The 25,320-nt window shown below is 41.4% G+C and overlaps 1 protein-coding gene across 3 annotated transcripts; it reads right to left on the bottom strand.

The window, feature by feature from the left end:
• Positions 1 to 40: 40 nt before the first annotated feature.
• On the bottom strand, positions 41 to 22,001 carry sh3tc2 (SH3 domain and tetratricopeptide repeats 2). Of its 3 annotated transcripts, none has more exons than XM_080502067.1 (24): positions 21,792 to 22,001; positions 21,416 to 21,486; positions 16,055 to 16,148; positions 14,313 to 14,396; positions 12,986 to 13,111; positions 12,284 to 12,411; positions 12,022 to 12,127; positions 11,496 to 11,639; positions 10,258 to 10,456; positions 10,017 to 10,090; positions 9,163 to 9,358; positions 8,773 to 8,909; positions 8,547 to 8,597; positions 8,158 to 8,450; positions 6,521 to 6,715; positions 5,155 to 6,015; positions 4,831 to 5,051; positions 4,565 to 4,731; positions 3,639 to 3,816; positions 3,371 to 3,521; positions 2,903 to 3,025; positions 2,571 to 2,721; positions 2,241 to 2,437; positions 41 to 1,618 (listed from the first exon to the last, which is right to left on the bottom strand). In XM_080502067.1, exons 3-24 carry the CDS (start codon positions 16,077 to 16,079, stop codon positions 830 to 832), a joined length of 4,596 nt encoding a protein of 1,531 aa, XP_080358193.1. In that variant the 5' UTR covers positions 16,080 to 16,148; positions 21,416 to 21,486; positions 21,792 to 22,001; the 3' UTR covers positions 41 to 829. The 3 variants fall into 3 exon arrangements, with proteins under 3 accessions (XP_080358193.1, XP_080358191.1, XP_080358192.1); XM_080502065.1 differs by having other exon boundaries at positions 14,313 to 14,411; XM_080502066.1 differs by lacking the exon at positions 21,416 to 21,486 and having other exon boundaries at positions 14,313 to 14,411.
• Positions 22,002 to 25,320: the final 3,319 nt, after the last annotated feature.

Here is a 25,320-nt window from a genome sequence, read left to right on the forward strand (position 1 = left end):
CTATTTATTATTGCTCCCCGACACAACCTCAGGATCTGTTTGGAAAGGCTGAGCTCTCAACATGCTCTAAACTATGAACACATTAATGAATAGATTTAAAGCAATATTATAGAATGAAATAAAAATGTTCAAAAGGTAGAAATGAAAGTTTAATGTTCCAACACCTATTACCCCGTTTCATTATTTTACTTAAATCGTTTTCACACATATCTTTACAGCTAACAGCTAATATTTATCCTTGTTTGCATCATTTAATTAAGAAAATATATTACAACCATAAATCCTTTACAATGAAAAATTGTTAAATTACTGTGGCAACCCATTCCAACTCTCTTTTAGGTGTACGAACACAGGAGAGAATGGTGTCAAATAAATTACAGATAGATTTTAGTATTATGGCACTGAAGTGTAATTATAATGTGCTATCTTCTATTTTAATTCAATGTAATTTGATTTAACATTCAGAGAATTGTTGTGCCACAGATGCGCTCTATCTTTCCCAAATGCAGATAGAATAATCAACACTCAGCAAAACAAAATAGTATTATTTTTAATGTTTGACTCATATCTACCAGAGATACAAAACTGTAGAAACATATGACAAGCACAGTGCACAGTCACACAATATATTACACAAAGGCACATGCTTCAGACTGACTCATTCTCTGTCGTATTTACACTATTGACATCTTGTTTCGTGCAATGGGTGCCGCGTGGCTGGAACGTTTAAATCACTTTTCTGGATAAGAGACACAACCAAGATGAAGGAAACGTCGGGGAGATTCATAAAGTGCCACCGAGAGATGAGTCACTGTTATCAGCGTTACCGCTATGTCTGCTCAGTGTCACATACTTGTTCAGTTGGATCTCTATCTGTCTCTTTCTCATGGATGTTTTGTTCACACTGACCCTCAGAGTCGGTGTCTCTTGCCTCTGTGATGTTCTTTGAGTCATTTGCAGGTATTTGACTTCGCATGCTGCCAGTATCAAAGGCTGAGTCTTTCCCATCTGTTGGGTTCTGGTATGTTTGTGATGTTTCAGTGGAGCAGCTGCAGTCTGAGATGTGCTCCTTTGCCGTATCAAAGGACTCCGTTAATATACTCTCACTGTATGACCGACTGGCAATCATTTCTGACTCAGAGCCAGGAACGTCACCAAAAGGGCCATCTGTATCAGGGAGATAGTGATTGTGATCTTCTTTGAGATCAGTGCTTGAGTGTCTGCGCTCTGAGTCCAGATGGGTTGCACTTGTTCTTGAAGCTGAATCATCTTCAAACTCCACATGTTTAGATATTGCATCAAAATTGTCATTTCTCTTTATCAAACTTTCTGAAACTCCCACGTCGGCATCCAAGTTCCTCTCCCCCTTTTGGCCCGGCTCTCTGTCTGCATCATCAGTGTTTTTCTCTCCAACGGCGGCGCTTTCCACTCCGGCCAAAACTCTCTTCAGACTCTGAGCCCTGTCTATGTAAACTTGGCACAGCTGAGCATCGGGCATGTGGTTTCCATGGATCTCCGCCAATTTCATGTACACCACATAGAGAGCCTCGGGGTGAGCTTGGTCCTCAAGTGCTGCAGCCAGAGCCAACTGGAAGTAACCCACTGCATCGTAAGCATCCTGCACAAGGAACAAGGGTCAAAGCTGGTCATCAACATCAAATTCGACAAAAATGTTACCAGTTTCATTTTCATAATTAGCTGTTCAAAAAACTCTTGATTTTTTGGCGGGATCTGATGTCAGAATATATGTTTGGACTTTCCAAGCGGTTAAAAAAAAACTTGGACTCTGGACCTAAAGTGATGAGGTTTATTTGATTTGGGAAATTGTAATTAATGTGTCTGTTTTTCAGTGTCCCAAAAACATGTGACAAACTTTTCTACATTTTGGAGGTTGTATTTCTTCAGGTAAAGTAAGGCAACTTCATTTGTATGGCACATTTCAGCAACAAGGCAATTCAAAACAGTAGCAAACCGGATGTTTTAGAATATGAGAAGAGTTCTGGAGTTATCCTGCAATTGTGTGTTAGTTTGGTTCAAATATTTGGCACATAAATCATCACATTCACACCTACTGGCAATTTAGAGCTTGTGATTACCATAACGCATGTTTTTGGACTGTGTGAGTGTCCCAAGAAAATTTGTGAACAGAAATAGGTTAGAAAAAACATGTTCAAAATGTTAGAAGAGGGTTCGGTGTATCACTCTTGTTCATTTGAACACTGTCACTGTCTCTCATATACCTTGAGTTCATGCAGGGTAATGTTTCCCAGTCTGCAGTACAGCTTAGTGTAGTAGTGTGCCTCAGCTGGCTGCTGCAGGATGGGTGGACACAGTGAAAGGGACTTCAGGTAGTAGTTTTCTGCCATCTCGTACTGCTGCAAGCTGTAGTACACCGTCGCCAGCCGGTGGTAGGCGGTCCTCTCGTTCACACGCACACCTGTGGGTAAAAAAAAAAAAAAACGTGCATATGTAAGTAGAAACACAACATCCACTTTTAACACTTTGAAGTCAGTTATATTGCAGATTGCAAAACATGAGACTATTAACTTTTGCTCCATTCTGCCTTGTACCTGTTTTGCTGGCGATCTGAACAGCCAGGGTTGCGTACTGTAGAGCCTCCTCCTGCTCTCTGTGGTTCATCAGCAGCTCACTCAGCTTACTTAACAAACGGTACTCTGAATCTATGTCCTTGATGCTCCGTGCAAATGGCAAACTGCCATCCTGAAAAAAGTCAGCACTTTGAGATCAGTTGTGACAAGGACTTAAAAAAAAAAAAAGAAAATATTTTTTATTTAATTTATTCTAATTTAATTTAATTTAATTTAATTGGACTTAATTTGTCCACCTGCAATAAGCCTTAATGCTTAAATCTTTGAATTGACTTCATTTAAGATGTTCCTACCCTGTAGAAAGGCAAAGAAGCCATCCGGTTGCGGTGGCCTTTAAAGTAGACGTCTCCTGCCTCCTCGTAGATGCTCATCGCAAAGTGAGGGTCGTTCATCCTCAGGGCTGTTTTCACCGCTGCCTGTCAGTCACATCATATAAAAAAAAAAATCCTATAATTAGTGAAAAACAGACTGTAAAAAAACGTCCAGAGGTTTGTTTTTCTTTAAGTGTCGGATAATGAGCCCATCTTCACAGAGCTTGAAACACATTACAGCAACATTATTTATAATAGTGTGTTTCAAATTAAATTATATTATTGCTATTGATGGGAACTTCATTATTAGGTGATAGATCACTTAATATATGAATACCACATACATTACAATGACAGAGCGAAGAATAGTTTAATGAAAATAGAACATGTTGTGACTTGGATAAAGTTATTTTCCATCATACAACTGTTGAATCAATCTTTCGCCCTCACCTGCAGGTACATGTCGGCCAGCTCGTCCTCCTGGATGAGGTGATAGATGCGTCCCACCTGCAGCCACGTTTCCGACTCTTCCTCCCGTTTGCCCAGGTCGATGGAAATCCTCAGGCTCTGCTTGGTGTAGTCGAGAGACTTCCGAGAGGATCTGTCCAGTTCATTCAAAATATGAAATAGTGATCAAATAAATAACAGAATACAGAGGAAGAGAGAGTTATAGATGGGGAAAGAATCTGAGTAGTGAAAGTCAAATAGAAAAGGTCACCTCTCTGTGTTGAGAGAGAGGTAAAGGCTGCTGAGAATTTCCAGATATTCTCCCTCCAGTCGTTTGTCTTTCAGTCCTCTGGACACAGACACACAGTGCTCGTAGTAGACTATACTCTGGCCGTAGAGCAGCATGTCGGTGTATAGACGACTCAGCACTTTCGCCACCACCATCTGACCTATCAAAAATTAAATACACAGAGTGAATGCAGCATAAAATCACTGGTCTGTTTACAAGGGTAAATTAATGATTGTAGTTATGGTTTACACCCTCTGTCATCTAAGGTCAGCTGAGATAGGCCCAGCCCATTTGACTGTAACTTGGAAACAAACAGGAATAGAAGTCAGATGGATCGATGCACTGATGAATAACAGATTGAATTGATAATATTATATATGAAATACATGAAGATGTGCTGGGTCCTAGCATAGGAAGGAAATTAACTTTAATGTAGCATTGCATTGTGACAATAATGAATGCCAAATCAGTTTAAAAAAAAAAAGTGTTTTCACTACATAGATTCGCCAGCAGAGGTCACTTTAATCCATCCATCCTTACAACAAACTTTTATACCTCTGTGTCCAATGTAGGGATTCAAACAAGGAAAACTCTTACTATGAGGCAAGAGTGTTAACCTCTACACCTCCATACATGCCCAGAAGTCATGTTTCAGTTATAAAAGTCTTAATTTCACAATAAAAACTGAAAATAAACATGTTGTTTTGAAAGCCTCAGAAACAGGCTTTGCAATGTGCTGGTACTAATGTAATAACATCTTATTAAACCGGTTTCTGTGTGTCACAAGGCATCTTTTGTGTATCTTTATCGGTACATAGTACCGTAATTAAAGCTTAAAGAGATTCCTTACTCAGATTTCGTTCTCACTTGTGGTTTAAATGTAAACATTTTGAATGCTTTTAACTTACTGTGCAAGTTTTTGGCGTGTAATGCAATTAGTAGCCCCATCTCATAACATGCCCTGCTGTCTTGACTCCTTCCCCTGTCTCTGTAGCTTCGCCCAAGCCAGAGGCAGGTTTGTACATGCTCCTCATCAGTTGGACTCTCGCAGAGCTCCCCAAAAAGGTAGAGGGATCTGGCGAAGATAACAAAGGTCCTATTCATACAAGTTCTTCTTGGTAATTTGTCAGATCGTTCCTGCAGGAAGTATTTTATGAGATGACAGAGATCTGACCTGAACAGGAAGCGTTCTGCAATCCAGGATGCACCTACATCTAATGCCAGACATCCCAGGTTGGCCAGTGCCAGGGCTTGATTCCTCTGATTTCCACTCTCTCTGGAGATTGCCAGAGCAGAGTGAAAATGCCAGCCTGCCTCTTGCACATGACCCTGATGCCTCAGACACAGAGCCAAGAGATTATGGATGACACCTCGCTGAGTGGGACTGTCTGTTCCCTACAGAGAGATGCACACGTGCACATATTATACCTGACAGTTATTTGGAGAAAAGCAAAACTGTTAAATATCATTGCTGATTTTGATTTCCTGATTGCTCTACCTGTAGTGATGTGAGCAGTGGCTGTAGGACACTCCGTGCCTTCTCAGCATGACCTGACAACACCAACAGCCACCCAAGAAGAACAGAGGCCTCAAAGCCCTCCTCCTCGTTTATGTGACCCCCTGTCTCAACGGCCAGCTGAGCACAGCGCACCGCTTCATCAAGTGCGCCATACTGCTGGTAAACTGAGGCTAAGCCCAAGCACAAGTCCCTCTGGGTCTTTATGTCCTCCCCCTGCTCAGCTATTGCTAGGGTCTGCTGCAAATAAACCACGATCTGAGCAGGCAGCAAGGAGGTGCCTTCCTTCCAGCACGGATTCAGTCGCACAGAGTTCTTGATAAATAACTCAATCCTCTGGAAGGCGTTGTGCAGGGAGTGGTCCTGTCTTGAGTCCAGACTCAGAGAGGCCAGAGCTAAGTAAGGCATGTGTTTACGATGATAGAGCCAACTCAAAAGCCAGTTGAGGTCCAAAGGGGCTATCGGTCGGCACTCAGCAGCAGAAAGAGTTCTTGAGAGAAATTGGAGTCGCTCCACAAAGGGAAGAGCGTCATCAGTCTTCTTGAGGAGCAGGAAGAGGCTGGAGGTGAGGTAGCAGACGCGAGCCTCCAGATGTTTGTCCACCATCACCACTGCTCTCCTCAGCAGCAGCTGCAGCAGCTCCACTTCATCCGTGGACGTGAAGACGTGACAGGGGAGACAAAGGAGCAGGGCGCTGGCCTTCTCCAGGGTCTGGGGCAGTTTATCCATCATGCGCTGCTTCAGGTAGATGGCAGTGAGGTTTGTGTAGAGAGCGATGAGGAGTGGTGTGTCAGAGAAACTGTCGACACGAACACTCAGAGCTTCCTCATAGTATACACGTGCCTGAGGAGAAATTTACATGTCAGTGTTAGTGATCTGATATGAGCCTGCATCAGAAGTTAGATATACAAAGGACGTCTGCATTTATTGAATGTATTTAGCGTTCATTGTCAAGCCCATGGACATTTTCAAAGCAGTAACTATAAAAAAAAGGATGAAACACGCTTTAGGAGGACGACCAGAAGATTATCGAAATGATACAGCTCTTCTTCTTTCTCAGTTGAATTGTCTTCAGGGAGGAATAAATGGTAAATGGTGATTTGGATTTCCTTAAACAGCATTTTACTGCTTCACAGTCTCAACACGCTTTACTTCATTCACCAACTTGCACACTTAGGAAAGCCACTTGCACTACGTGAGCAAAGGCGGTTTTGCAGGATCCTCACACAGCATTGGAAGCAACTTCAACAATTTCACACATGGACAGAATAAGCCACAGCTGATCTATTATAGCCTAATGTATTAAATCATACACAGAGAACACAGGTGCTAAATATAAATCGCCTACCTGGGACAACTTTAGCTTCCTCGCGCACAGTCTTCCTAGGAGAAAGCACGCCCTCCGATGAGCCCAGTGCATGCCCAGTCTCTTTGCGCACTCCCTGACACTCTCGAGGTGTCCAGACAACTCGTCTTCAGTCTTACCACCAAAAGTCGCCCACAGAAAGGAATACTGCAAGTCATATAAGTGCAGGAAATCCTCCTGGAGAAAACAACAAACAGTTTTTTAGGTCAGCAAAATTGACCTGGAGCATAAATGTCTCGCTTGAGGATTAAACATTTTGTAGTGCCAACAGAGTAACTTGATTTCTGATGTGGTGTTTGATGAGGTTTATTTAAAGGTATATCAGGTGACTGTGGCTTTAAATTATATAATGACAAGGGTTTTTTTTTCCTTCTTTTTGATGAACTGGCTTTTCTGTTTAGTTATTTATCTTTTAATCTCAAAAAACAGTACAACCATGGACTGTAAAATCCACAGAAATGTGATTATCTGTAGACTCTGGTTACATTGCACACACATTAGTCCTTTGACACATAATCCAATAGAACAAAAGAGCAAACAACATCAATTGATATCTAAAAAAAGGCTGATTGGGCCTTTGGCATGGCATTATTCAGAATGTCTACAGACATCTAGAATCATCTAGAAAACATCTTGTGAGGCAGCCTGAATCACAATAAAAAATACTTGGTACATCCCCATGTGGAAGTTGTTTTTGTAATCCATGCCGGCAAACTTAGACAGAGAAGTGAAGCAAACTATACAGAAACACAATAAATATTCATAGACTTGTGCAGGTATACAAATGAACATGTAGGTACAATGTTACAGAGAGTCGGAGGCAGTTGAGACAAGACATACAACCAAATCATGGTCTGGACTTCTATTGACATCAAGAGTTAGTTGAATGTCCATCACAAAAAAAATCGATTTCCTCAGCAAATTTAACCTTGACTGGTAACTGCTTGCTGCAAACTTAAAAAAATTGAATTATTCTAAGAACTGCAGCAGTGGTAATGGGAGTGGCACTCTTTGCTTGGGAGTATCCTTGGTGGTTTTTAGAACTAATGATGAGCCTTTCTTTGTGGAGATTGCATGTTCCCCATGTGCATGAATGGGTTTTCCCCAGCTAGTAAAATTCTATATCTCGAGTCAGATGTCAGGCAAATTATGCATATCCCGGATTTAAAACAATTCTTTTTGGGTCTGATAATGCTTGTCTGTTTATCACCTATGATGCACTGTGACCTGTCCAATTGTTTCATTATTGAAATTTTAACAACAATTCTCAAAAACGATGAAAATCTTTTTTATTCTGGTCCCACACACCCCTACACCCCTCACTACATCCTCTGAATGTCAAAAATGAATGTCTCATTCCTGTCAGCAAACCACTTTTTGCTCAATAGAAAAGAAAACAAATTTTGTTAGATTTTAAAAGCGAGTTGAAGTCAATTTTGGAAACGTCATCTTGTGACTTTTTGCACAGAGATTATGATAATTTAGTTACAACTATGTATAATTTAAATGTAATAAACACAGATTGATGTAGGCCCAAAGACAAGACAGAAGGAAAGAAAACTGGAGTACAATTTGGTCATGCAATGAATAATGACTTAATAAAGTGGAACTTTTTTGACCTGGAATTGTTGATGGTTGAGCAGGATAAGAGTCGGGTCACTGAGCTCAGATTCCTCCCCTTCCCAGCTGTTTTCTTCCAAGAAGAGAGGTGGATCTTCCTGGAACTCATCCAGCTCTCTGAATGTGTCATCCAGGGCGAACGACAGGCGCTCCCCCTCTTGTGGCAGAAGATTTTGAGAGTGATAGATGGACAGGCGAGGGGAGGAATGAGAGAAAGACGTGCGAGGGGAGGACTGGTAGGGGGGCGTCCCCGCACTTCTTTCCGATATGGCGCTCTGGCGAACTTTATGATCTGTGAAGCAAAGAAGCGATAATATGTCAAAACGTATTTATTAAGCTGCATTAAGTGCATTAGCAGTAGATTTCCTTAAAGCATCCCAGACGTTACCATGTTTTGGTCGATTCCTGATGTACATGAAGTCTGTCTCATCCAGCCTGTCTGGAAACACAGGAGCTAAATCAATTTAGGCATCAATTTTCCAGTTAGGGTTAGAGATGGAAAGTATTTTTCCAGAATGAATTACAAGCAGAGTTGCTCTTTAGAAAACAAGCACGAGCAGCGTGTGCAGTTTTTCTCGAATGGACAAAAACTGCAAAGAAATCTGTGTCTTTACCCAGCCTGTAGACACTGCTGATGTCAGATGAGAAGAGTCGTTCCAGCAGGCTGCTGTCGCTGAGCTCAGAGCTACAGGGGTTGACCTGAGCCAGACTGGCCTTCTCCTCCTCAGTCAGAAAAACCAATTGTCCATCTCTATGTGAGGAAAACAAATGCAGCATTATCAAATCAGCCATCTTCTCCACCTCATCATCCAACCCACCCCGTGTAGACCGCAGACACACTACATCAGTTTTCATCAGAAATTCAGTCCAAACCATAAACGATGGTTAAATCAAGTTAATTTAGTCTACATCAGTTACTTTAAAGTGAAAGGAAAAAAACTAAACAAAACTGTGACTTCAAACCACCACACATATTAGGTAATCCAGTGAGAGGAAATTCTTACAGAGGTTTGGTATTTAGAGGCTGGACGTGGGCCTTGTGTACGAAGCCAATGTGTCCCGTGGAAGAGTGTTTTCCTATGAAAACAGCCAGGCTTCGGAGCAGCAGACATTGAATCTCCACAATGTCACCTTGGCTCAGCTGGAGCTCGTCTCTCCCCACTGGACTGTAGTCAACCACTGCTACACATGAACCTGTCACTGTGCACGGCAAATTTAAGAAAGTAATCAAGAGTGTCAAGCGAAACACATTGATCAACAAGTAAATAAAACAATATCATCAAATTATACTTAGGAAGAGATTCAATATGAATACATTGTGTTGTTTTATTCTTCTCTGGTTTCTTTGTGTCTGTACTGGCTCCGTCCTCATGCTGTGTCTTGTTTTCTCTACACTTGTTTGTATGTACTTATGTGTACAAACTGTCAGTTCATTCTTGGCTGTTCCAAAAATAAATCAAGTTCCAGTTACTCTCTGCATCTTTTTACTATTTTGAAGTCATGGCAATGTTGTTTATAGTCACAAGGAAGATTTCTAACTGGTGAATAGCAAAGGTCATTGATATAACTTTGAAATCCCTTTCAGTATCATCCAAATCAAATTTTCACAGGTCTTTGAATATCAGCTGTACTTCTGGCTTGGATCTTTCTCTGGATTCACAACCTAAAGGGTTCATTTCTATTTTCCAGCAGCACTGTACATGTTTAATGCCAGTGTCCAATAAAGACAGGAAATATTGTATTTGTTTGTGTCTGGTGCTCATTGTGTATGTGTATTTGAGCCAATGCAGCCTGAACAACTCGTGCATCAAATGTGCAATATGCCGTGCACGTCAACACATGGCATTGTAAGCTTTACCGATATAATGCTCAAACGGTTCCTTTTCTGTTGGCGAGCATCCAGCGTAGCCTGGATACTTCCTCAGGAACCACCTGACCAAACAGGAAGTAGAATTCAACACTTTGTCAACTACTGTGCAACAGCATACGAGTGCTTCTCCATTCATTCAGAGAATGTCTCATTTGTACTGCAGGTCACAGCTTACAATCAGGGAAGTGCGAACTGGAGTGGATCATTTGAGGAACACGCAGTGACTCACTGATAGAAGGGGTAGGGCAGTGGCTGCATGGCATTGACTGGCACCAGCCCGTGGTTTCCAGTGGAGATCATGGTGCCCTCCCACATGTTGTCCTGCCCGGTTTCTTTCACCATCAGCAAGTCATTCTTTCTGAATGGCAGCTGCTCTTCGTCATCCTCATCCTGCTCACGTGTGAATAGCGCCTTGGCAAAGAAGGACCCTACAAGTAAAAATGTCGGAACATTTACAAACAACATAAATCCAGGCTAAAAACATACTTTGACTCTGCTTTCTGTTTTGATAAAAGTTTATGCACTTAGATCAGCAAAACGTGCTGCAGCTACCACACCCCTGTACGGTCTCTGGATGTTTTATATCCTTGCCCATTAAGTTAATGTAATTCTCATCACTATTTGCCAGCACTGCAGTCCTATTATACATTTCTATTAAGCTTTTTGCCTAAGGGAAATGCTCAGGAGGAAGTGAGGATGTCTGTGTGGAGCACACAGGAGGGAATCAATACACCGTCAAGGAGGAACATAGGTACAATGATTTCCCTATAGCGGAACAGTTTTAATCCAAATATGATCTGAAGGGATTCTGGCATCTTATTCAACCACCTTTGCAAAAACGTAAAAAAAAAAAAAAAATTAAATAAAAGACTTTTACTGACTCATGTAGTTGACTGAAATTAATTTTCACTGAAGCTTCTTAATTGAACATAAGTTAACTTTTTTTTTTTACATTTTTGTTTGATGTTAAATAAGGAAATGTTAATTGAGGTCGATTTAAAAAGGATTAAAAAAGTATTGGGATCAAATGGCAGCTGCAGTCAGTTCACATATAATTAATGTCAACCTAACATAAGCAAGGTAACATTTTTGTTCAACTGCTTTTCAAACGTGTGTGTGTGTGTGTGTGTGTGTGTGTGTGTGTGTGTGTGTGTGTGTGTGTGTGTGTGTGTGTGTGTGTGTGTGTGTGTGTGCGTGCGTGCGTGCGTGCGTGCGTGCGTGCGTGCGTGTGTGTGTGTGTGTGTGTGTGTGTGCATGCGTGCATGTGTGTGTATGCGTGTGCGTGCGTGCGTGCATGTATGTATATATGTATGTATGTATTTTTTGACAAAGAGCAGATTTTTATTTTCTGTCTGGATTTCTTTTTCATTTGATAAGTTCAAACATTAAAAGTAAAACTCTCCCATTGAGCTCACACACTGCACATACTTTAGTTTCATGTTGGGTGAGTGTCTTCCTGTTACTTACCCTCCTGGATTAAGAGCTCCAGGTAGAGGGTAGCCAGTTGCTCCTCATTCACTGTTACATTGATCTCCAAGTCACTGAGCAGCTCTGGATCGAGCCAGATCGACTGGTCACATAAGAAGTTCTCCAAGCAACGGGCCACGTAGCCTGAAATTGAGCACAGAAAATAAGATACTGCCTGATGGACTCCTTTTATACAGGACATTTCTACTGCCTTGTTATTCTCATACACTAAAACCAATGGCTATGCAAGGTGTGTAACCTCCATGAGGAGAAATGTAATGTTTAATGTGATTCATCATGACATCAGGTCAGAACCACCAATCATTGGCTCACGAGATGACCTGCTCTCGTCACGTGATGTGTTTAAGTTAGCTTCTCCAGAGTGATGCAAGTACATCAAATACCACAACTGAGCATTAAACCAGAAGCGTTGTTCTGATACTCAAAATTTTAAATTAAAGTAATTTTATGAATGACGGCTTATAAACAGCATATGGCTCATACAAAAAGACCTCAGAAAGCCTACCTAATGCTAAGTAAGTGGAAAACTTCCATATTTCCTCCACAGTCTTGAAAGTTAGTACAAAGCTGTCCTTCTCAGCATGGACATAAACCAGACGTGCAGACAAGTCCTGCGAAAACAAAGTCTCATGTTACAGTGGCAGAACATTCTGACGACTCTATTGAGGACACGGGCAGTTCACAAAACACATTATTGGTCATTATCATGTTTACTGCATGTTAAGTGCAGTAAATGTCTTCACATTTCAGGCCTGGCTGTTGCTCACTTTAAAGAGCTGAATGACATCCTGGCTGTTGCTCTCCACCACTCGCAGTCGAGTGCGCAGGGCTTCCTGGAGGGCCCGGTCAGGACTTGCACTGGAGTGCCGTCGCCCAGTAAACGACAGCACGATTTCTATATAAAAAAAAAAAAAAGAGAGACAAGAAGCATGCTCCCAGAGACCTATTATGAGAGGAAACCTAAAACATCAACATCAAACAGCAAGAATAATATAAAAAATAGGTGGATTTTATATTACTTGTAGTCTCCTGGTAACAATGGGAAAGCTGAGGGGAAAAATAAATCGAAGACAGCAATAAAATTATTTTGGATTTCTGATTTATTTTTTTTTCTCTACAAGCAAATGAGGCAAAACTTTCGAGAGTTTATTAAAGATGCACTGCAAGAGCTCATATATCAGGGAGATGCTTTGTGCGCACAGTGAGAGTCCCTGGAGGAATAACAAAGCTATTAGGCATCTTACTGGACTCAGTGTGGCCCTTTAAATGCATTATAGAGGGAAAACCTGGGGGGGAATCTGATGGATGGAGCTAAACTGCTGAGTGAGTAAAATATTAGTAGACACGGGAATGTGCCTCATCAATATGCATAGATATATGCATGGAATGCCTCTGTGAATTGAACAGTTCAGCTGAGAGAAAACGCTAGTTTTCCGGTAGACAGGCACAAGTCAAGCAGTCAAATGTACCTGAAGAGAATTTCTCCCCAAGAGACACAGTGCTGCCTTTAAGAAGTGCCTCTTTCTTCTTCCAGTAGCTGTCAGGCTCCACCCCGCCTTCACCTGATTCTACCGGCGGACCATCCTCTTCTTCACCTGCACACCACATGGGAAGCTCATTCAGATTTTGTTGCTTTGGGGAGAAAATTCAACCTACTGTTTTGTTTTGTTTTTTTAAGTTGGCATCAGGATTGAAAACATTACGTTGTATTTGGAATACTTTTGTGGTTGAGACAGGTGTGCAGCCTGTGGAAACTATTTCCTCAAAGTGGTCAAAATAGGGCACAATCAGAAAGTCCCTCATTGCAAAGGGATTAAAAAAGGAAATGTTACCAGATGACACAAGATAACAATCACTGCTTGCTTTTCAGAAAACAATGCTTGTGTTTAGTCTTTAGACAGGTTCTACTGAAAAAGTAGGGCAGTAGTTTTAAAACGTTTCATCATGAGACACCAAATGTGCTTTGACTGTCCTCATGTTTTTTTTTTAAACTGACTACTCGGTATTTCATCAATAAAACTGAAAACTGGTGAAGCAGGACAATCAGAGGTTGGAGTTCAGGCTGTTCTATGTTTGTACATTTTCCCTGGTGTGTGTACATTAGTTTTCCCCCAGTTAGTTCTCTTTTCTTCCTCCAGTTCAAAAACAATGTGTTTGGTTGTGTGTGTGTCCTTCTGTGTCCCGTGATGGACCAGCAACCTGTCCAGGGGCATAGTCAGCTGCGATCGGCTTCCAGTGCCCCACAAGTGGAATGACATGGTGTTAAAGATAGATGAACTGAAATGTTGGTTCCAACTGATTTGCAAATCATAAAAATGCACTGACACTGCCCGTGAAGCTTCTTAGTCATCTCGCTCATGTTATATTCAAGTGTATCCTGTAAGCAACTGGGTTGAAGTTAGGAAAGTTTTCCAACTCTTATCTGAAATACTTAATCAAATCCTGACACAAGACAACATTAAAGCACTCAGCAGTGTCACTTTGGTTATGACAATAATTTTTCTTAAATGTTACAAGAAACAGGTTTCTGACAGATACAGTATTATACACATCATAATAGCCAGCAGTATTTTTATTTTTACTTTCGGTAACACGCTGGTGACAGGCTTCCTCCAGTTTGTTCCATTGTACAGAGAGGATATCCCCAAACACTTCCTCAGTTTGTGACCACTCTACGCTGCTTCTTCTGACATGAGTTTAGACCAGAAATTAATCAAACACTTTATAACGATTTGAGTTTTGATTTACAGAGACGCCAACAACATGTGACAATTCCTTTCAATTCAGCAGCCGTACCTTGAGTCATGATGTCATTTCCTGAGAAGTGTTCATTAGTTCCCCCAAGGGTGTATGGAGGTTCCCTCCAAAGAGCATCCAGCTCTGCAGGAGAGATGTCTGTGAATGCAAAGGAAAAATGCAAAAATAAAACAGTACTACAACACTGAACTTGAACAGACTCCACTTCCTCTGTGGTTTTAACCCATTAAGATCATCAAATACATCAGCAAGTCTTCTTGAGACAAATGAAATTTGATTACCCATTTTCAATTAGATGGAGCAATAGAGGCAGAAACTGCCTTGGAACAATTGAGATCACATTGCATCGAGATGATGAAAACTCCAACGCAAAGTTTGCAAGGTGGCACTTAATGGGTTATTGATTAATAATCAAATACTTATAATAGTAATAATAATAATATGGCTTCAAATATCAACCAGTGCATCTTAAATGAATAGTCCCATACATTGGCTCCCACACAATACAAAAGACATGAAGCTACAGCCAGCAGTCACTATACTTATTCCAAAGATCAAATATATCAACTTTTATAACTTTTACAATATTAACAATATCAACTTGTTAACGCTTGTAAAACTTGTCTTCATATTCCACAGGAAGGAGTCAAATGAGGAAACCAGCAGAAGTTTTTTATGAGCTACACGGAGTTGTTTATTCTATTCCTGCATGTTTTTGGAGTTGTCACTGCCAAAACACACCTCAGTGTAGTCAATGAGTTCCTATCACGCTTCACATAAGACGATGAGCTATTCATCCACATCACATGAGTTTCCATAAGCAGGATAGAATTATGCGAGGACCAAATCTGAGAGCTATTTCTTAAACAGGAAGCAGTTACCAGGTAACCTCCAGAATCTCCAGGAAATCATTTTATCTAGGCCTATATTTTATGATAATTGCTCTACAAACTAAACAGAAATAATTAGTTATAGGTCAAAGGAGCTTTCTGTATATAACCGAGAGTTTTCCAGGCAACACAAGCTCACTGTCTCCTGCCTGTAGCTTCACTTCCCAGATATGTGAGCGAGAAAACCTCAAAACAGTCGACTATTCTTTTAAAGAAAACACGTTATGGGACACGGAGGGTGTTAACATTAAGGAACACTAGAGTGGAGCTGTTGGTTAGTGTGAGGGATCTTTGAGGGGATACAATGACATTGAGCACGCACGCACGCACGCATGCACGCATGCACACACACACACACACACACACACACACACACACACACACACACACACACACACACACACACACACACACACACACACACACACACACACACACACACACACACACACACACACACACACACACACACACACACACAGCTGCACTGACATCAGAAAAAAATATTTAGGCTCCACTCACAGCTGGCCTGATTCTGACTCTTCAGTGCACATTTTCATGTCAGTACAGTAACACCACTGGACACAAGTTTAAAAAAAAAAAAAAAAAAGGTAAACAAAATACGGAGAACTTTGATGGGAATCGCCACTCTCTACATTTTCAACATACTTTGTCAGTAGAAGAAAAACAACACAGCATTATTATGATGAGATGAAGCATTCAAAAACAAGACAGGGACACAATACGCAACATGACATTATGCCAAAGAGGACAACAGCCTATTCTTTTCAACCCACAACACAGAGCTCAGTTAGCACCAGCGGGACTGCTCGAGTCAACGGGAGCACAGTCATGCGGCTACAGTGCAGGAACACATCATGCCCTTTTTACCTTCGTGGCTAACTGTGTTACCCATGGGCCATATAGAACTACGCTCCTGTCTATCTGAACGTGGCAGCCCGTCTCATGACGGACTGGGACCGACCTGTGAAGGAGGAGAGGCAGACTTTGATGAGCGGTCCACAACAGGCAGAGTTGAGGAGCGGTCTGCAGCAACAAGACGCCATCTGGCCCAGGAGCCGGCAGCTCCCAGGGATCAATGCCATCCCATCAGTTTCCCCACAGTCTCTTGAACAGCAATTCACTCTCTTCCTCCCTGCTGGACCAGCCCAATTTCCCTTCCTATTTCTGTAGTCCCTTTCCGGCGTTGCTCTCGGTGTCCTTCTACCAGTTATTGTTTACTGTCCCGTCCCGCCGCATGTCTTATCTCTTCTTTTGCTCTGTCTTGGTCTGCGTCTCTTTGCAATATTTCTGTCTCTTGCTGTCTCCATCTTCCCCCTCCCACCAGTCTCTCCCTCGCTCTCTATCTCTCCTCAGTAGCTGCCCAGTTTGTGAATGCACAAAGCACTCTCTGCAATTGGTATGAGTCTGCGTGGGGTGGGGGCCTCAGCGAGACTTTCTCCTCCGTTGAACGTGTGTGTGTGTGTGTGTGTGTGCGTCCAGGTCAGCGAAAAATATGCACAGAATGTGTGTCACAGACAATATGTGTGTGTCTTTTGTTTGCGTTAGTGGGATAATGTATTGCTGATCCACTGAAAGGCAATGCCACCCAGGGACAAGCTCCAAGGTCATAGCAGAGGCAGGGTGAGAGCTGGCTGGTGGCACTGATTGAGGATCACTTTATCGCCAACAGAGAATTTAACACAACTCTGCCCACCCCATCAGATGAGTAACAGATATGACACAAGCACAGAGGGAGAGTCTTATCCTACACAATGAGGTCACTGTGAAGAAATGGACTGATGCTGGTAATGGTGATTGGTTGGTGAGGAAATAGATAAAAGTTATGACTGCTTTCAGCTCAGACGTGTCTCCTCTTAAAATCTGCCGCCATGACAAGGTGCAAATCATTGACCTCACGCCACCTTTTACCACCTGACAAGGACTGAGCCTGTCATGCAGCAATGGATCCACTCAGACTTGTTATGTTGTTTACAGCCTGTGGACTGGAAGCTATAGTGTGATCTACCATTATTGTTTCAGTACTGTGTTCACTCAGGCAATAGTAATTATTCCAGGTGATACTGAAGTCATGGAGTTGTGTTTCAGTGCTAGATGCAAATGTGGGAGTTCAGGTGGGGCGGAGAGACCAGACCTGATGGGGACAGGGCCGGATCCTTATTCAATAATAATCTGTGTTTACATGGCCTTTTTTTGTCAATCTGACTGAACTCTTTCAATTAAGATATCAGATTAATCAATGTATATAAACACTTAATAAAGTGATCAGATTGATGTGTGGATCAGTGAATGAATCCCATGATGGTCTGCACTGTGATGTTAGCTAAGTATTTTCTCTTTCTTGACTTCAGGCATGTAGGCTTTTTACAATGTGTCATTTTATCAGCTGATGTCAATAAACCAGCTGATAAAAGGGCACGTCATCCACAACCACCATATGACACTTCTGATCAAAACCAGAGAATCCATTGAATCCCATCAAAGGTACACTATTTTGAAAAGGCTTACTTGCCTGAAGAGAAGAAACAGAAAATAATTATAAACAAACTAAAGGCATGATGAAAATAATTGAATTGATGTTGGCTGTTTGTGACATGAGCACATGATTCCTCATCCAGCTTTAGCAGGAAGTCCACCAGTACTCAAGATGGATTGTCATCTGGACTAATTGAGTTTGTTGTGTTTCCTTCAGAACTGTAACAGCAAAGAGGCATTCTCCGTGTTCAGGCCCTGATCAGGAAGAGACGATTATACATTTCAGAGCATCATCGTCTGATGAATCTACACATATGTGCGAAGTCTCATGTGGTGACATTAGAAAACAGACAAACATAATGTGGATAATTTCAACCCAAGGAGCAGGATGTGACCGGGAATGAGTGTTTAAATTGAATCAGTAATAAGGATCACATAACCCACCCCTCGTTCCTAATGAAATTTCTCTCTGAATTGACTTTATCAGATCAGTCTTCCGATATACAGCATTTTCATTTCCATCATGTCTCCATGTAAACACAGCCATAGGCTTTACAGCGTTTAAACATGTGTTTGGTAGCTACTTATGCCTGCTAGTGCCGATTAAGCTTTTATGAGCTCTCGTGATAATTTTAGTCAATGGAACAAAACAATTAAAAAGCTGTATTTGTTTTTGTTTTGAGTTATTTGTATAAAATTTTCAAATGACAATTTCACTTATATTCAAGGCAATAAGCAAGTCATACTATCATTTCTAGAATATGCATATAGTTAAAATATATTTCAATTGAAGGTGTGAGGTGCTTGGAAAAAAGGTTAGGGACCAGCCATTTGCCACCAGCATCGCTTTGAATTGCCATAATATTACTGTTCTATATATAGAAAATAACACATTTTTGTCAATGAAAGTATAAAAACACAACATATTGTGCTTTTGGGTATCTGTACTTATCTGTACTTTTCACATTACCATTTGTCTGTTTGTGCAGTATGTAAGTACAGACACTCCAGTGTGGTCACCAACCAGCAAACAAAACTCCTCCAACACAATGCCTTATTTTGTTGTCAGTTGAAGGTTGTAGAAACAAGCAAACACTGGTATCATAACAGCTTAGGAGCAAGACAGTATTTTTCACAATATTTTAGGGCCTTACAGACCTCTGTGGGAAATGTGTGGGTGCTAATGCTGAGTTGTGATAGCCAATCATTGGGTGCTACGGAGTGTCGAGTGGATTTGTCCATGAGACAGACGCTGACTGCAACCAAAACACAAGAGGAGGATGTGAACCAAAATAATCGATTTCTGGATGGATTTGTGGAAATTGCTCTGAGTGGCAAAACAATGAGTTATGTAGTGCTACTGTTTAGCTTCCATTTCAATTGCTAATCAACCAGCTGCAATGCATTAATGTCAAATGGCTGAAGAGATGGAAAATACAGATCAGTATCATTTGTACTGTAAAGAGGTACTACTGGTAAGTCTTTATACAAACTTCATGGGAATACTCCAGATTGAACTTCTAAGATATCAATTATGCTTCATGACTTTTGTTTTCTTGTTATGAAATATCACAACATAATAACCAGTAAGGTTGTTTATCTTAATCCTTAATCCCAAATTTAGATTTTTTTTTTTTAAAGTAGCCTCAAGATACTTGAATAATACACAAACTTCACTCAAAAATACTTTATAGTTGGGATATATTCAAAGTATGCCTATCCCACATGGATAGACGATTCCATTTTATAACATCATATAACAACATATAACATCTCTCTATGACCAAAGACATACGCTTTTTACAAGGCACTCAACATGCTTCAATATGACAAAAATATTCTCTTTTTGGTGGTACAAAATGTATTTCAAAACTGTTGGAATGGTAACCAAAAATATGTCTTGTGGATATAAAATGAACAAGCAAATAATACCTCAATTTTTAAGTCCTACTGGACAAAATAAAGAATAAACAAGGCATGTATGGCAAATGTTCTTTAGTTCCACCAGAAAGCAGCCATTGTATCCGCAGATTTGAATCCATGCTGCCAAGCGTGCAAGTCTGAGAGAAAAAACTGACTGTTCTGTGCCAAGTGCCAGTCATTTTAAATACATTCTTAATAAGTCATAGCAAACAATGAAAATTGTAAAATTTCAACTAAAAAAACACATGCAAACGGATGTTTATTGAATACTTCATATTTATTAACTTAAAAGAAATATGAGAGGAAGTGGAACGTGCTGTTTGATCAGTTAGGAAAACCATGAAAGCTGAGGGATTATGTGACACTTGAGCCTGGAAATTCAAAGTTCCAGCTGCAAGTCTGAATCAGGCGGCAAAAGCATAGAACAGTGTATTTTTAGTATCATCCACTGGATCCTACAATATATCTAAATGTTGGTAAATGGTCATATCAGTTCAATATTTTTTAACACCCGGGTGTTGTTGTGTTTGATCAATTTGGTAATGTAGACATCTGATGCTCTACTTCTGTCAGCTGCCCTTGCACATAATCACAGATAAATGAGAACACAGAGTTTGTTCCTCTTCATGTGCTTTGATTATTGTTAAGTTTTCTCCCAAATAGGGGACTTTGATATACTTCTCTGTGACCAGTGTCTCCATCTTGTTTATGTGGTGGCTGAATGCCCACGATTGAGACCGTGCATGTGTATCTTGTGAGGCGGAAAGCCGTAAACAGGTCAAAGGCGTGTCGGGGCAGATCCTGATAGTCTTTAGCTGCTCTCCTGCTTGTTTCTCATAGTGAAACATATGTGCAGTCACATGCACAGACATTTGTTATCATCAAACACTGCACAAAGGCTCAACAGTTAATACCACTGACAACCACTTTAAAGCATACGCAGACTGCCGCTAACACAATGCATTCCTCTGTTTATTGAAACTATATACGGTATGCCAAAATGTCCCCTGTAATCAACTATGGTTTCCTGGCAACTGGCTGTGAAAATTAAACCCTTCCTATGAGGAATGACTAAGTAAATTGTTTTAGGAGATTTGCGCAATCGACAGTGCAAATAACAGATCGGTTATTTGCACCAAGATCAGTTGGTTTCACAGCTTAACCCTAACCCTAACCCTTAGCACTGCGGAAATCAACCAATGCTTGCGCGATTGGCCAATATGTGCGTGATCGGCCAATCCGTGTGCTAACCTAACCCCAACCCTGCGTGATTGACCAACACCTGTGTGATTGCCAACGTGTGCAACAATCTAACCCTCACCCTCAACCTCACCCTTTGCGCTGCGCAAACGACCAATGATTGCGAAATCAGACAATATGTGCACCCATCACCCATAAGAACCGGACAACACCTTGTGCCACAGCAACAGCACAGCAGTTAATGTGATTATAGAGCTATCAAGCCGGCAACACAGAACATTTCACCTGTAATCACAGGAGTTGTAGTGTAATGACCACATACCAAAAGTGACCTTTATATACTCAACACAGTTTAAAACCACAGCAAAGCCTCGGACTGCAATTGTGACACTCAGCGGCCCATGACAATAACAGTCACCCTAATGAGAAACATATGGTGTCAGCACTGGCTGGCTCTATGCAAATGCGTAACAAGCATGGGGTTGTTCGAGGCATTTGTTTCTGAACTTATGTGTGTTTTGAAAAACACGGGCCTGTAGATTTTTAATATGTGGAGGAAGCATTAGCAGGGAGTAACATGAGACAGAGGCTACGGTCTCTAAGTTTAGACTATCCCCCTGTCAGCTCACTCACATGCCTGTGTGTCTGAGATCGAGCTCCCTGCAGGGAGATTCCCTCACTGTTGTACAGCCGCATCTGTAACTCTGAAACAAACATCATGGCAGTGAACAGCGGCAATCTTATCACATTCACGTTTATCTCCGTGTGTTAGTAGACCAGTAATAGAGACATTAGGAACGTTCAGACTGCAGATTAGTAAACGATTAACGCTTATGATAGCTTTACAGATTTACAGATTTACTCAGTATTGAACACAGTGGATTGACAGTGATTTTATGATTGTGTGTCTGAGTAAATAGTAGTGTTTGTTAAACAGAAAGTTTATGACAGTTTGCCTTTAAAAGCTTCATAAAGCATTCAAAGCCAGGGAGAAAAAGGCAATCCATACCTCTGTGCTGTTTCCAGGTCTCCCCTTTCGATTCATTCCTCATGTGCGTGGCAGAACGGGTGTCTATCCATGTATCTTCTTGCATGTGCGGTTTCACCGTTCAACTGGGGAGCCACCTCTTGCGACAGCTGCTAAAACTGCTGTCACTCTCCGCTGTCAAGAACGCAGGAGTGGAAAAAGAGAAATCTAGTGCGCACGTCAGCTGCTGCGTGAAGCGTTTGAGTGTGAGTGTGTGTGCCTGAAGCCTCAGAGGCTATACCCAAGACAGCATGTCACTGACAGAGGAAGGTTTGCTGTAACTCCTCCCATCTCAACTCTTTAGTTCAGTGGCACAGCCTCCTCGTTTCCTCTCTCTCTTTTTTGGAGTCACACACACCTCTCCTCTCTTCAAAAACTGCAAACATAGGCTATTAAGAGGCCTGAACAAAAACGTCATGGTTACATTTTAATCAGCTTTTCAAAGCCACACAGCCTTGGCAATCAAGAGATGCCTTTTCGTAAAAGCTCTATGAGAACTACCAAGCCAGTCTGTGTGTTTCCTGATTTTTGTATCACCAGTCGCGCCAACTGGGCTTGACGAACCTGCAGTGATGACAACAGCTGTAAGACACCAACAATCACCTGGTGATCACCACCGTCGAGGGCATACCTGAGAAATTGCCCTTCCTCATTCCTGAGCTGTAACGCCTTTATACAGTCCTGCTGGCTGAGCCACATACAAATCTGTCTGCATTCCACAAAATGCTCTGTGATCCCTGGAAATGTGAAGTATTCACCCCTGTGTGCTGCATGAAAATGCATACAACGAGCTATAACAGCAGCAACCTTGTGTCATCACTTTCTGGGTCACTTCCACCTGTGGGAAGGTTCAGTTTTCTGGCCCCACTGGCCAGCAGTACTTTGCTTTATAAATGTCTTTTTTTTTTTTGCTAAGTTAAATATAAACTATGGAGCATGTTTTGTATCCTCAGTACACCATAACAAAGTCACCCTGAACACAGAATATCGGCCCTGAACTGCATATGTGATCATGCAATTTGCTCTGCCTGGTTGCAGGACACAGACCATTTCCTCTGCTCTGTTTGCAAAAGTGTGTGTGTGTCTTAGACTGACAGGGAATGTGGGTGTGCTAAACAGCAACACATTAGAAATAGACAGGAATAGTCAGATTGCACTGCAGCACCACAGGGCTGGATGGTACATTTGGTGTGTGAGTGAACTTTACCCTGGATGGACAAAGGGCAAGGATTGGTAGCCTTAGTGGAGAATGTAGTACACAGCTGATCAGTGTGACTGATAGTGGACGCATGGCCTCAGCGTGGTTGACAAACAAAAGACACATTACCTCTATTAGAAAAAAAACATGAGTAAGTAGAAACAATGCAGCCATACATGAGGATGCAGGAGAATTAGGATCATGTCTCGGTCATGTGTTCAGCAACTCATATAAAGCTCTGCTGACAGCGGCAGAGTTACTTCGCTCGACACACCACGAGCAATGTCAACCATATGGCTTGTTCCAATGAGAAAACACATGAGGGGATGTTTGCCTCTCGTGTCGATCAGGGGACAGCGGTGCCTTGGCGGACAGTGACAATACGGCGCTGACCTGACAGCCTCCTGCACTGCTGCCTTCAGTGCACAGGAAGGCCAGCTTCCTGTTTTTCTGCCCCATCAGTTTGGAGGACAAAAGCACAATCGCAGGATTGACACAAGGGCACAATCCGCACCCGGCACATGTCGCGTCCTCACAGTTTTCACCTACATACCGCCACACATACACGCCTCTGTGTATGACGGCTAATTTGAGTAAATCATTATCCATGAAGGCAGTCATGAGAAGTTGAACAGCACACGTACAACCTCAGGGGAATCTAGGACACTGTGAGCACTCAGACTTAATAGCGGAGGCATATTGTTTTAGGTCACAGTTTGTTTTATAAGTGAGGGATGAGCACCCCTTACTTCTTCTACCATGCTGTTTTCTCTTTCATAAAGTAGTAATTTATGCTTGGTTTGCTAATGTTGTTTTTTCTAGAAGATATTGATGGTTATTGAATTGCAAATTAATGGTTAATTGACGGTTATTAATAGTTAAACTTGACCTCTTCTGTGTCTTTGTGTATATCAGAGAGAGAGAGAGAGAGAGAGAGAGAGAGAGCGAGAGCGAGAGAGAGAGAGAGAGAGAGAGAGAGAGAGAGCAAGAGAGATGGCGCCTCTCACATCCCCTCATTGTCCAGCTCTACAACCAGAGTTTCCTCCGGACACAGACAGACAGGGCATTTCATTACGCTCATATAAACAAAACACACATTCAACTCAAGACACACAAAGTACAATAAACATTTCATCCATTTTAGATGTATGTGCATTTTAATCTATCAATCAAAATTCTGATTGTAGCCTAGGTAATTAACTTCGTAGATTAAGTTGCATCTCATCTGTAGAGGTTTAGATCAGTTAATAGAAATATGATTAGAGGCCAAAATGTCATGTTAAACTTTTTGTAAATATTGTTTTTAATCCACCAACAAGTCTTATCAGTTTTCTCTGTCGTGTGGTTGTATTTTCCCAGCCCTAATAGTTTATATTTCACTGTGTACAAATCGATGTTTCACCATTAGATGGAGATCTTCCCACATGGATGCATTGAATTAAACACTGAGCCATGGAATGTATTTGAGCTGTAGTGTGTGGCTTAACTTCACTGGACAGTGAAGGCACATTTAACCTGTTTTCTATAGCAGTGGCTTTCGTGGCTTAACAAATAATCCAATTAAACTAATTTGCTTACGTCGATTATCCAGAAGAGGGCGGTGTCACAACAGTTTTAGCAACAAGCCCAACCGAGCACTGCAAAATCAACCAAGTCTTCTAATAAAGCCTTGCTGGACTCATTACATCGATATGTCTCGTGTTACATTTACATACCCTGGATAGGAGGTGGGTGTTGATTTACACTCTTCTGCCAAGTCCCCCACACCCCCAAGAAAATACAAATGCGGAAGATTTCTATTTTTACTTGTGATCACCTGGAGTTAAAACTGTATGATGACTGAGGACTTTAGAAGAAGCATCACTTCTTGTGGTGTGATGCTGGCTTCAGTGTCCCCAAAGCCTTCACAGCAGCTCAGAGTGACGTCGCCCACCTAACAGGAGCAACCAAGTTACCCATAAAATCACACAGCAATACAGGAAAGAGTGATGCTTTATTTTCAAAATAAATAAAAAATAGATAGTACTGTGCCACCTTACGTTTTATTTCATTGTTTTATGTCATTGAATTTTTCATAACAAGGCAGTCATTATTGTGTCTGCCTCTCCACCTTAAATATCTGCTTTATCTCACCACCTCGATCCCCATCAGGCAAAAAGGGAAATTACACCTGACTTCATAGGGTGTTAACTTGCAACTCATATTATAGGACTTGAGTAGGATATTAAAACCTGATTTATTTTATAGGATATAATACTGAGGTCAAACAACAAAATGGCGAATATTCATCATTGTGATTCAAATTGAACTGAA

The sequence above is a fragment of the Blennius ocellaris genome (assembly GCF_963422515.1).
Source record: "Blennius ocellaris genome assembly, chromosome: 9".
NCBI lineage: Eukaryota > Metazoa > Chordata > Actinopteri > Blenniiformes > Blenniidae > Blennius > Blennius ocellaris.

What these genes read in the sequence shown, in the direction of transcription:
- sh3tc2 (XM_080502066.1), bottom strand. Translation starts at nt 16,079, where the DNA reads ATGGGTAACACAGTTAGCCACGAAG. An exon ending in TTCCACTTACTTAGCATTAG is followed by an intron (nt 11,640 to 12,021) that starts GTAGGCTTTCTG and finishes GCTCAATTTCAG; the next exon opens with GCTACGTGGCCCGTTGCTTG. An exon ending in CCTCTAAATACCAAACCTCT is followed by an intron (nt 8,910 to 9,162) that starts GTAAGAATTTCC and finishes TTCCTCACATAG; the next exon opens with AGATGGACAATTGGTTTTTC.